A 13,955-nucleotide genomic window follows, 5' to 3' on the forward strand; every position below is an offset into this window, starting at 1 on the left:
CCCACTATCATCCATCTAAGCTATGTTTATTTCAAAGTATCATGGAATGTTAGAGATGAGAGGTATCTCAAACTCAGTGATCTTTTACTCTAACTCATGTTACAGATGCAGAAACTGAGACCAAAAGAGGTTAAGAAGTCAACTGTCAATGAAAATACAGCCTATTACTGGATGATGTATAAACATTAAAAATATCTATGTTTCAACATAATATTTTCAGTAAATAGTAACAGTTTAAATAATAAAGCAAGGATAGTTGGTAGCTTATGCTTTGTTGACTGAAGGAAGGAGTGTCCAGGGGAGGGGAGATTTTGATCAAAGGATACAAAGTTTCAGTTAGACAAGAGAAATAGGTTTTTGAGATCTACTGCATGGTATAGTGACCACAGTTAATACTAACGCAGTGTACATTTCAAAATTGCTAAAAGAGTAGGGGTTTTTGTGTTTTGTTTTTTTTCTTTGAGATGGAGTCTCACTCTGTTGCCCAGGCTGGAGTACACTGGCACAATCTTGGGTCACTGCAACCTCTGCCTCCCAGGTTCAAGCTATTCTCCTGCTTCAGCCTCCCGAGTAGCTGGGATTACAGGCGTGCGACACCTTGCCTGGCTAATTTTTGTATTTTTATTACAGACAAGGTTTCACCATGTTGGCCAGGCTGGTCTCGAACTCCTGACCTCAGGTGATCCACCCCCATCAGCCTCACAAAGTGCTGGGATCACCAGCATGAGCCACTGTGCCTGGCCTAAAAAAGTAGATTATAAATGTTCACAACATTGTAAAGAAGTATGTGAGGTGATAGATATGTTAATTAGCTTTATATAATCATTCTACAATGTGTGTGTATATTGAAACATCACATTGTAGCCCATAAACATACATTATTGTCAATTAAAATTTTAAAAAAATAAAATACAACAAAAATTATACAATTGTAATATTTTTTAAATGATAAGTAAACTAGGAGAATGCTGTCCTTCCTTTAAAGGTCCCTCCCTTTCAGGGACCTCTCTAGTTAGCCTCCCTAGTAGCTGGGACTACAGGTGTGCACCACCACATCCCGCTAATTTTTGTGTTTTTTGTACAAACAGGGTTTCACCATGCTGCCCAGGCTGGTTAGTCCTCTTTTGAAGGCTTTCCAAGAGATTCAGATAGGTCCACCAATCAGATTATCTAGAATAATCTTTATTTATAGTCAAATAATTAGGAGTTTTAATTTTATCTTTAAAATCCCTTCATAACAAAACTTAAATTACTGTTTGATGGAATAATTGGGGTTGGTAGCCTAGCCAAGTGGACACATTAATAAAACCAACACAATGGGAGCAAACTCAGTTTTTCTTGGGAAATGTCCTCATGTTACTCATAATTAAAAGGTGTTTTGTTTGGCATAGAATTTTAGGTATTTCTTTCTCAACACATTGAAGATGTCATGCCAGTATCTTCTAGATTCCATTATTACTCATGTGAAGTAAGCTGTCAATATTGCTCCTTTGAAGGTAATCTTTTTTCTCCTATTTAAATAAAAAAAAAATTCCCTTTTTCTTTAATGTTTTATAGCTGAATATACACTGTGTGTGGGTATAGATTCTTTTTTCTTTATATTATATTCTTTCTTCTTCCTTTCTATATAAGAGCCCACAATCCTTTCAGTTTATTCTTTCCTTGCTTTTTATTTTTTTTTCTTGAGGATCAAAATCACAATATTGGTATTTATTTGAAAGACTTTAAAATTTATTTTAAACAGCTTACAAAGATTAGTGGTTATATTTGTAGAACACTTTATGTAACAGTCAATATTTGCCTTTCTTTATGGTTTTATCACATAAATATGTTTACCTAATATATTATTTAGCTTTTCCTGCTTTCGAATATTACATAAAATGTCTCATCACATATCTCTTCAGTAACTTGCTCCTTTCGATTCACTCATTTTCAGTTTGGCTGTAGTTAATTCATTTCCCTGATGTTTAGTGTTCTGTTGTATGAATGTAACAATCTACTGATTTTAACACTGATGGATATCTAAGATTACATCCAGACTTTGCTTTTATGAGCAATTTTGGTAAATGACTTTTGGTACACATTTCAGAATGCAATTTCTGGGTCACAGGAAATTCATATTCTAAAAATAAAAGGGTAGTACCAAAGTGTTAACTTGTGCAAATTTACACTTCAATAAACAGTTAAATCTTTGTCCCTTGCTCTATGTTCTTGCCCAAATTGGGGATTTTCAGGTTTTTAAAACTTGGCCAGTCTGGTGACCGTCAAGTACTATTTCATTATTTTTTATTTGACGTTCTCTGATTACTAATGAGGCTGAGTATCTTACTGATCATTATTAGTGATGCAAGTTTCTTCATCTGCGTGTGCCTCTTCAAATCTTTTGAACAATTAAATTATATTGGATGATATGTTTTTACTGGCATGTGGTAGTTTGTTTATTATACTGTAGATTCTAAATCCTTGAGCAATTTGTACGTATTGCAAATATACTGTTTTTTTGATGACTAAAAGTTCTGAATTTCAATCAAGTCAAATTTATTCCATCATGTTTTAAGAAACATCTATCTCCAAAGAAATAAAAACGTCAGTTTGGTGTGTTTCTTTCTAAATCTTTATACTTTTTTTTTTTTTTTTTTTGGCTAAACTGTATATGCTAGGAGTCCCAATAAGAATAGCTGACATCATGGCATGTGCCTGTAATCCCAGCTACTCAGGAGGCTGAGGCAGGAGAATCGCTTGAACCTGGGAGGCAGAGGTTGCAGTGAGCCGAGATCTCGCCACTGCACTCCAGCCTGGGCAACAGAACGAGACTCCATCTCAAAAAGGAAAAAAAAAATAGTTGGCACCTTTCTCAGAGGGAAATTTTTAGTGTTTGAAAATTAGGTATGATTTTGCAATAAATAAAACAGGAACTTTTTGGAATCTGAATTGGAGCCATTTGATTCTTGAACATACGGAATAATTTGCCTGGTTTATACAGTCAATACTGCTTCATTTTAATCCATATATTTAACATGTCTTTTGCTCTTCCTTACTTCTTGTATCTCAGACCATCCAACTTGGATCTTTCATTTGAGAAGATTTTCTCCCTGAGGTACTTCCTTAAAGTACTTCCTTAAGGATTTCTTTTTGCTTTTGGTGTATGAGTCATGGTTCAACTGGAGAAGAAAAAACAGTTGGAAATTCTATATTTATACACATACACATGAGATTTATGAGAAGGAATTGGCTTACATGATTGCAGGGCTGGCTAAGCAAGTCTGAAATTCACAGGACAGGTTGTCAGTAAGGGAAAATCATGGGCAGTCTTGAGCTAAGGGGCAAAGAACCAAGCTGTTATCCACAAGTAGAATTCTCTCTCTGAAGGAAACCTTACTCCTGTTTTGTTGCTGCTGCTGTTGTTTGTTTGTTTGTTTTGACACAGGGTCTCACTCTGTCGCCCAGGCTGGAGTGCAGTGGCAGGCATGCTCATAGCTCACTGCAGCCGCAACCACCTGGGCTCAGGTATTCCACATTAGCCTCCATAGTAGCTGGGACTATAGGTGTGAACTACCATATCCAGCTAATTTTTGTATTTTTTGTAGAAACAGGGTTTCACCATGCTGCCCAGGCTGGTGAGTCCTCTTTTTAAGGCTTTCCAAGTGATTCAGATAGGTTCACCAATTAGATGATCTAGAATAATCTTCTTTATTTATAGTCAAATAATTAGGAGTTTTAATTTTATCTTTAAAATCCCTTCATAGTAAAACCTAAATTGCTGTTTGATGGAATAATTGGGGATGGTAGCCTAGCCAAGTGGACACATTAATAAAACCAACACAATGGGAACAAACTCAGTTTTTCTTGGGAAATGTCCTCATGTCACTCATAATTAAAAGGTGTTTTGTTTGGCACAGAATTCTAAGCATTTTTTCTCAACACATAGAAGACATCATGCCAGTATCTTCTAGATTCCATTGTTGCTGCTGTGAAGTAAGCTGTCAATATGTTGCTCCTTTGAAGGTAATCTTTTTTCTCCTATTAAAAAAAAAATCCCTTTTCTTTAGTGTTTCATAGCTGAATATACACTGCGTGTGGGCACAGATTCTTCTTTATTCGGTTTGGATGTTAAGACTTCATAAATTTGAAAATTTATGAAGTGTATTTTCACTGGTTCTGGCACTATCCTTTCAACTACTGTCTCTGCTCCATTTTCTGTCTTCACCTATTAGAACTGACTATATGAATTTAAGGACATTCTTAGTCTACCCTCTACGTCTATCAACTTCCTATATTTTCTATTTCTCTGTCTTTCCATACCACATTCTGTATAACTTCTTTTCCAAATATATCTTCAGCTTAGCAAACCTCTCTTCACTTATATCTGATCTGCAGTTACACTCATCAATTTATTTAATTTCAATTATTACATGCTTCCCTAACAGAAGTTTATTTGCTACCTTTTTGAAATTGTCTTTGCACTCTTTAAAAAAGTTTTTCTTCTCTGAACATTTTAAAGCTTGTTTCTTCTTTCAATATGTTAAACAGGCTATTTTCATATTCTATTTCTGATAATTCCAATATTTAAAATCTTTGTAAGTCAGTTTCATCTGTTGTTTCTGCTAGCTCTCATTTATGTTTCCTTGTATTTTTAATAATTTTTCTTTTTTTTTTTTTGAGACAGAGTCTCACTCTGTCGCCCAGGCCGGAGTGCAACAATGCAATCTCAGTCACTGCAAGCTCCACCTCCCGGGTTAATGCCATTCTCCTGCCTCAGCCTCCCAAGTAGCTGGGACTACAGGCACCTGCCACCACACCCAGCTAATTTTGTTGTTGTTGTTGTTGTGTATGGTCTCGATCTCCTGACCTTAGGATCCACCCATTTCGGCCTCCCAAATGCTGGGATTACAGGCACCTGTTGCTAGGATCTAATAATTTTTCTCCTGTGAGTCACTGCACCCGGCTCTTTTAATAATTTTTAACAGTAAAATATCCTTTTGGACTTTTAGCTGGACGAATTATTTGATGCCTGGCTGAAGGTGATTTCCTGAAGAGCGAATACATGTTTACCTCTTCCTGAGGTCTGGGGGCACTAACATTTAGAGTCACTTTAAATTTGGTTTGAGTTTTGTCAGCCAAAATCAGAAAATATTAATTCAGGCTGCAAATTCCTGTGCAGGCTGACACGTGGTTACTTCTTAGCAGCACTTTTCCCTTCCCTCTACCCAGCACTAATGCTTTGGATGTATGAGTTTCCTTATAGATCCCCAGGAAACTGAGTGAGAAAGGAAGCACCTTTATTTGTAGTTTACTTGTACACTAAGTCTTCTCAGAATTACAGGAATCGGGTCTCCTATTACACTTCTCATTTGTAAAATGAGCACTAGGTTTTGTCTCTTACACTGTCTCAATGTAAGGAGTTCTTTAAATATTACGTTTTAAACTGTAGTATGTAGGTTATATATGGATCCGACCTTGCCATATTATCAGAAATAAAACTTCACTTTAACTCTTTCCTTAAAATTATATGCTGCTCTCCTGGGTCAAAGTCCTCTCAAATTTGAAGCATAAGCTGTGCTAAGAGATAACCAGAATAATTCTAGACCTATAATGGATCACGAAGTCATAGTTATAAATCTTTTATACCTAATAAGTATTTTTATATTTTTTCAGCCGTATCAGTAGAATCTTTGAGGATTCATCTGTGTCAGTTTTTTACCAACTGACTCTTCTTTTAGACGTTTGTGAAACTGTCAACAAGAATCTTTTTCAATCCTTTCAGGGCTATCTTCATGTATCACTTTTTTAAGAATCATAAATATATCAAGTTCTAGAAGACAGCCAATTTGTGCAAGTAAGACTATCCACATTGTCCATATAATTAGTTCTTTGGTTGACTATTTTCATATTTTACATTTACCTCCTTGACCAAATTGTATTTTTTTAAAGTCCTACACAGATAGGTATTTTTAAATGTAATTTCTCTAAGAATGAGGCAGACATTAAGATTTGCTGAGCATCAACAAAGCACCATGCACTGTGCTGAGAGTTACATGTGTTAATTCACATAAACCTTATTATAATCCTGTGAGGTAGGTGGTAATATTTCTATTTTAAAGAAAAAGAAACATGTACTAATGTAAAATAGATATTCTGTGATATAGTCAAGATGTAACCCAACTATACATGACTCCTAAAAAGTAAATGCTTCTGTAACTATGCAAAAAAATTACCATTTTGTTAACTTTATTAAGTGGTAAGGATCTAGTTACAGGAGCTCATAATCATAGGGAAGTAAGTTAGATATTCTACCTACCCATTCAATCCCTGACCCCCATATAATCTTCACAACTCAGTTTTGATAATGGAAGACAATGTCTCTTCTTGACAGAGAAAAATACAAAAAGGTACTGATATTGTACTCAAAAGCATGCACTGCATGACTAGCCTGGGACTGTACTGTGCTATACTTTAGCATTTATAAAGCACTATCACTTGATCTTCCTTTCAACCCTGGGAAGTAATTCAGTCTATGCTTGGAGACCTCTAGGGACAAAACGTTCCAAAAGCAGCCCACTCTATTTTTTGGAAATTCACAAGACATCTCTGATCATGAAATCCATGCTCCTTAAGTTTGTATATAGGATAACCTTAACCGTTTCCTTAATGTAAAACTTCACTTATTGGAAGACAGGTATCTCCCCCTGCCCCAGAGTATTTTGTAATCTCAGATAATTTTTAAAAAATTCCTCAGAGGTAGTAGCATTAATTGTTGCCATGTTGATTTCTTTACTGACCTAATTTGAAGGTTATTTTGAGTTATATAGTATCTTCTCTTCTAACAGTTCAAAAAAAATTGTTAAGACTGTCAGCTTCTCAAGGGCATTACTGACTTTTTATTCATTTTTGTATCCTGGCCCTGAGCACAGTTTATGACACACAGTAGGTCTTCATTAAATGCTTAATTCACATAGTAAACTTCACACTTAACATTGTCATGTGGAATAAGAAAAACAAGTGTTAAGAACTTAATTCAAAATTTGTATACAGAAACGAAGACAACTCAATTTAAGAGACTTGCTATGATTACACAATGGAATGACAGAACCGGTGCATCCAAAATTTCTGAAATCTGATGTCTAGTTACTGCTTTTTTGAAATAGCAATTATATTTTCTGAACCAAAAATCAGGACAAACAGCATAACCATGAGTCTTATTTTTAATTCTGAATGCATGAGTATTAAAAAGTCTTACAAAGCTTAAACAGTTAAATATTCATTTTATGAACTATTTTTTTTTATATTACAGTATGAACTGTAATACAGTTTATTACAATGGAATAATCCTATAAAAATACAGTTTGTTTACCGTATCAATCCACCATACCAAAATAACTTCTTCTAAGATGCCTTATATAAGTAAAACTAGTCATGTTGCTGCTGCTTCTGTGAATGTATATTCTTTCTCAATGAGACTTTAAGCTCTATCACATTTGATGAGAAATTTTTTAAAAGCAAAGTTATTACATAGTATTTCTAGAGTGCTATGTCATAACTAGTTACAGAGTTATAAAAGACAGAAAACTTTCCTGAAATTCTAGAAAAGATGCTACTCAGGGTTTGAACATAGTTTTAGAGTAATACAAACATGTAAAACTGACGATGTTCTGTTACAAAAGAAAAATGTGGAGGTCCATTCTTACCTGCTTAAAAAGCTGGAGGTTAACTGCAGTTTCCAGGAACTGTTTCATCACGCTTGAGCGGTGCTTTACAAAACTCTCCTCACAGAAAGTGATGGGCTCACCCTAGATAGAAATAAAGATTTTAAGGGCATCAATAAAAGGTCAGAGAGAACTAGTCTCTTTAAATCGATATGTGGAGAGTGATAGAGGAAGTGTAAGGTACAGAACCAACAGACCCTTCCTTACACAGAATAGTTAGATTTTAGGGTAGTAGAAACATTCCTCTACTAATAAGCCTGTACTATAGCTTTTTAATCCAGGATCCCATGGACTCTTAAAATTGCTCAATTTTACTTCCTCAAGTAAGAGTAAATCCCCTAAAAATAAAGATTTGACATCATCAGATTATGAGTATTAAACATAGCACACATACCTGAAAATATCACATAATTTTATTGCATCCTGATTAGAAATAACATCGTTACTATAAAAACTGCTGCATGATTTTTGACATTCGCACTTAGTTGTTATGACACATTAATTTCTTTTTTAATTAATGAAAAGATTTTACAATCCCCTTCTCTTCATGATTGCAAAACAATTCAGACTGGATGCTTTCCAGGATAAGTCCTATTCGGCAACTGCTTTCATTAATCCTTTGCGCTAAGTATTCATATCTTTGCAAGCATCTTGCGGTAGCTCTACCAAGTGCTCCTCCAAAACAGAAAGGACCTAAATCTCAAGTCCTACTGATTCCATTTTTTTTCTACTTATTCCTTTGCATGAATGCAGAAAATCATCACCCACTGGCTAATTCCTACCACTTATTTCCCTCATCAGTCTGAACAGTCCTCTAACCCATTCAACACAAAGTGACTAAACTTTATGACAAAAATGAAAACAGAGATGAATAAAAATGATTCATTCATTATAATGCACATTGTAGCAATATTTATGTCATATGAAAAAGTGTGCCGGCTTACCTTCTAATAGAACTTTGAAAAAATAACAATTATAATTTAATTACCATTATAATTTAATCTTAAGACTCAATATTATTACAGATATCTTTAAGTACAATTCTGAAAATAGGTTCCTGTATAAATAAAATAATGAGAGTAACTCTCTATGTAATTCAACTATTACCACTTTCTGATAAAGTTAATACACTATAGAACTGTACTGTCACATTCAGTAGACACTAGTCACATGTAGCTATGTACATGTAAATTTATGAAGATTAATTAAAACTTCAGTTTCTCAGTCATACTAGCTGTATTTGAACTGCTCAATGGTCACATGTGGCTAGTGGCTACTATATTGAACAGTACAGATATAGAACATTTCCTTTAGCATAAAAAGTTTTCCTGGATAGGACTGCTATAGGAAAAAGAAAACAAAATTCAAACAAATTATTAAAGAAGATAATTCAATAAACTCTTAAGTGGTGTCACCTACCACCAGCCACCAGCCAATGACTAATGATAAAAATGTCATTATATAATTTTATCCAGATGATTGCTGTTTTTTCAGGGGGGAGGGGTTAGGGAGGGGGTCATTCTGCCATGCAGGCAGGATTATAGTGGTTCATTCATAGCTCACTGCAGCCTTGACCTCCTGGGCTCAGGTGATCCTCCCACCTCAGCCCCCCAAGTAGCTGGGACTACAGGCACATGCCACGATGCCCGGATAACATTTTGTATTTTCTGTAGAGAAAGGGTTTCGCTATGTTGCCCAAGTTGGTCTCAAACTCCTAGGCTCAAGTGATCTCCCCACCTCGGTCACTCAAAAAGCTGGGATTCTAGGCACAAGCCACCAACCCAGCCTATTACTGCCAATCGTAAAGAGCTACAGATGATTTTTAAATTATATATTTTTTAAACTGGACTAATTTACATAAATATATTTTGGATGATCATAAATGTACTATATTGTCCACTATCACAGAATTTATAATCTACTGGAGGAAGAAAATCTACAATAGGCAAGCCTGTTAAAGATAAAGGTCTATTGTTTTCTAATCTCTAGTACTAGCATCATCCCTAGTTACACTGGAAGCCTGGTAAATGTTTTATGATTGAGTTGTAAAAATAAAATAAAAATAGCAAATGAGCTAAGCCTTATTCCATATGACATATCATCTTCGCAAAAATAAATACAATTTTAAAAATAAATATAAGTAATTGCCTCTAATGGCAGTTCTGGCATCACTGCTATTACAAAGTAATCAGGACTAATAGTAACTTTAGTTTTTATGTGATAGATTTTTCCTTAAACATGTAAAGATGTATTTCAAGACAAGAAGAAATGGATGAGACTAAAGTCTATGCTTTCTTAAAAGTTGGGCATAGTTTAATTATTAGCCTATGTGAATTAAGCTGGAAGAATTCTGTCCTCATTAACCTTCGAGTACTTTCAATCTCTCCAGAGAACAAGTAAAGTAAAAGCTCAGATTTGCTGTCCATCCACTTGTGATGACACAAATCATGGAAAAACTTTGAACTAAACCTTCAATTTGATTAACACGGTTTGTTTACTAAGAATCTCTGATAATAACAAAAGACAAAGCACTGACACATTAGAATTTTCTCTCAAGGAAAAAAATAAGTCTTTATTAATAACGCTCTAAAGTTGCATATATTAATACACAGGAACCTCAATTACTGCCATCACTGGAGGCCTCAATTATTGTCATCCTTAAGGCATATGCTATGAAACAGATTATATTAATAAATGACTCCGCAGTATGAGTTCTTTAAAACCAAAGTTGAATTGAATGACATGAGAAGAATTTTGCCTATGATTTTAACCCAGGTTATGAGTATTTGAAGTTCATGTGGTTAACTACATTATCAAACATTTCATGGCAAAATCAATATGACTAGTTTGTCAACTGATATGCAGTGATGTTTCTCAAAGTGTGATCCAAGGTCAGACTTTTCCACAGGATCTGTAGCATTAAAAGTATTTTCATAATAATGTAAGTCATTATTGGCACTCTTGTGTCTCATTTTCTCCTGAGATCCAACAGTGTTTCCCAAAAGCTACCTGGTTGGCAATATTGCAATAGACTGAATACAGAATCAAATATCAGAATCCAGCTGACTTCTATTAAGCCAGATATTAAAAAGCCCTGAAAAAAATGTAAAACAATGATATTGTTCAGACTAAATTTGTTTAGGAATATAGCAATTTTTCATAAAAATGTTTTATATTCATATTTAATTAGTTTATACTGCTTTTAAAATAAATGTATATTTTTTCAGTTTTAATTTCTAATATGGTAAATATTTATACATATACCTCACATAAATGAAGGCTCTTTGATAATTTTTAAGAGTATAAAGACATCCGGAGACCAAAATGTTTGAGAACTACTGCTATACAGTAACTAGTAGGGGTCAAAGGTGACTTCCAGATTTCTAGATTAACGGTCATAAAATGACATTATTTATTAGGGACTGAAAATATAGAAAGAAAACCACATTTAAGGAGAAGTTGATAAAATCAATATTGGCATATGTTTTCGGTAGTATTCCTACTGGAGCCTGAGACAGGGGTTCTTGTACAATTGATTTTCGCAGATCACTCTCAGGAAAAAGGTATTAAGGAAAACAAGACAGGACAGAGGAAAAAGTCAAGCAAGAATATGGTCTCAACTGGAGATGAGCTTCAGCCAAATCCCATGGGAAAGCACCAACTGTACCATAGACTTGATCCCACTTTGAGGCAGAGAGGCCAGCGTCTTACATCCCGTATAAGAAGTGTTCTTTTTCAATGCTGAGAGGTGCAAAGATGAGGGATGAACATAGTTTTCCCGGTGATGCACTTCCATTTAGCTAAGGGCAATTTTTAACAAAACAAATACAACAAGTACAGGGGATCTGGGCAGGGCACCAACAATATCTACCACCGATGTTTGAGAAACATGTGAAGGTATGTAGCACAAAGCTAGAAACTCGTGTTAGGAAAATTTGTTATTTAATACATACTTAAGAATTATCTGTACAGACCTGAGTATTAAAGTTGAGTTGATCACTCTACTTACAGAAAACGACTTATGCAATTAAGAAATACCCATCTATAATCTATTTTTTAAATGTTGTATTATTCATTCACAGAAAAGTAAGTAAACATATGATTCTGTAGAGACACAAAGTAACCAGGTAGAAACATAAAACAATGGAAAAGAAAATCTCTTCATGAGATAATTCTGACATGACAGAAAAACTACTGAATATTTTGCTCCATAAAACAGTGATGAGGCAAAAAGAAAGGAATCAAAAGCAGTCATTTCGATGGAAAGCCCAACAAAGGAACATAAACAGCTATCAGGAAAACATAATCTGCAGTAGAATCAGAATAAAGTTTGTATTACAGAGAAGGGAAACAGATTTTCGTAGGGACTTATTTTCTGCCATACATTCAAGGTTATTTTCATATATCTTATCGTGAACTCTGGAGGTCTGGGACTAAATTCTTGTTCATCTTTGCATTCCCTATGGCAGTGGTCCCCAAACTTTTTGGCACTAGACAGGGGTTTTGTGGAAGACAATTTTTCCACAGACAGCAGAAGTGGGGAATGGTTGTCGGATGATTCAAGCGCATTAAATTTATTGTGTACTTTATATTATTATGACAATTGTAATACATAATGAAATAATTCTACAAGTCACTACAATGTAGAATCAATCAGTGGGAGCCCTGAGCTTGTTTTCCTACAACTAGATGGTCTTATCTGGGGTAATGGGAGACAGTGACAGATCATCAGGCATTAGATTCTCATAAGGAGCATGCAACCTAGATTCCTCACATATGCAGTTCATAATAGGGGTTTCGCTCCTATGAGACAGGAGGTGGAGCTCAGGCAGTAATGTGAGCCATGGGGAGTGGCTGTAAATACAGATGAAGCTTCATTCCCTCACCTGCCACTCACCTCCTGCCATCTGGCCTGGTTCCTAATGGGAGTGGGGATCCCTGACCTGCAGCAACCAACCCAGTACTCTGCATTTTGAATGTTAAATAAATATCTCCTAGTTACTATATGAATTATTTACACAGAATAATTAAGCCACAAGTAAGTTATGGATGAAATAGAGCTGTTTTTCTACCTTAGTATTATGTTCAACTTCAGAGTGATAATCATTACTGACATAATGTTTGTGTGTGTTTGTTTTACAAATGAGTATCTTTCAAGATCTATATATTGTACCTGGAATAGAAAACTTTCTAAGAACAAGAAAATACTTAAAACGTAGATTAGATCTTATACTACCATGATGTGTATGACTTAGCAAGAGTTCACCGTGAAAGAAAATTTGGGTATCAGAAAGAATGATAAAGTAAAAAATGTGAAATATAATCCAAAACATCAACATTATACTTATTTGGTTCCTTAATACACCTGGACTCAATGTAATGTCACCATTACATAAGGAGTATAAACAAACTAAGCAAAAATGTCTGCATATTGATGGCTATTTTAAATTTAAAATCTCTGAAAGACTCTCCTGTCAGATATCTCACGGGAATGTTCAAATATTTGCAGATTCTCCCAGGAAATAATAATAAATGATTTTCAGGTTATACAGCATATTCCTTCTACATGTCCCAATGCTATTATTATGTAAGGTACAGCAACTCTACTTTCACAGTGTATTAACCATGGAAACAGTAATTTTCTTCCATTGTTGGCACTTTAGCTAGAAGTCAATGAAAAAAACCTCACAGTCAAACTATAAAGTTTAACCATCAGCGTCAAAATATTTTATTTGTACATATTATTTTGTTACTTTATCCTCAAGTTGCTGGATCTGTCTTGAAAAAAGAAAAACTACAGCTACCTACTAATGTTCTATTTACCTATGAATCAGCAACTTAAGATAGAAAAAGGAACTAATTTTTCTAAATTAGACATTGCTGTTTCTAACTTTTTGTGTGAATTTAAATACTTAGAAAAAATTAATAGATTGTGCATTAACTTTGTGCATACTATTTAAAAATATATTTTTCTTCCCCACAACTTAAGACAATGAGAAAAACATTCTCCATTCTCATAAAACATATCAGTGATATATAAATTGAACACTTCCTACCCAAGTCCCTAGTTCTATCTGTTCCAAAGTACTTGAGGAGAAACTGTATATTATTACTGAAGCAATAAAGCAAAATTCTCTCCCTATTAATTAGAAATGAGCAGAAAGAAAGTGCAATAAAACAACTTTTATCCATTAGAAAGCCAGATGCACACCAACTACTTCTTTGGTGGTAACCATCTCTCAAGTTAACAGG

At 34.6% G+C, this 13,955-nt stretch overlaps 1 protein-coding gene across 12 annotated transcripts in view; it reads right to left on the bottom strand.

Moving 5' to 3' along the window:
- DENND1B (DENN domain containing 1B) overlaps positions 1 to 13,955 on the bottom strand; it is a 280,347-nt gene that overhangs the window by 64,513 nt on the left and 201,879 nt on the right. For all 12 annotated transcript variants that reach the window (XM_078002252.1, XM_078002223.1, XM_078002233.1 and 9 more), the window contains one exon: positions 7,686 to 7,787. In XM_078002252.1, the coding sequence (XP_077858378.1) occupies positions 7,686 to 7,787 (102 nt within the window). The remainder of the gene's footprint in view (positions 1 to 7,685; positions 7,788 to 13,955) is intronic.

Source organism: Macaca mulatta, chromosome 1 (genome assembly GCF_049350105.2).
Source record: "Macaca mulatta isolate MMU2019108-1 chromosome 1, T2T-MMU8v2.0, whole genome shotgun sequence".
Classification (NCBI taxonomy): Eukaryota; Metazoa; Chordata; class Mammalia; order Primates; family Cercopithecidae; genus Macaca; species Macaca mulatta.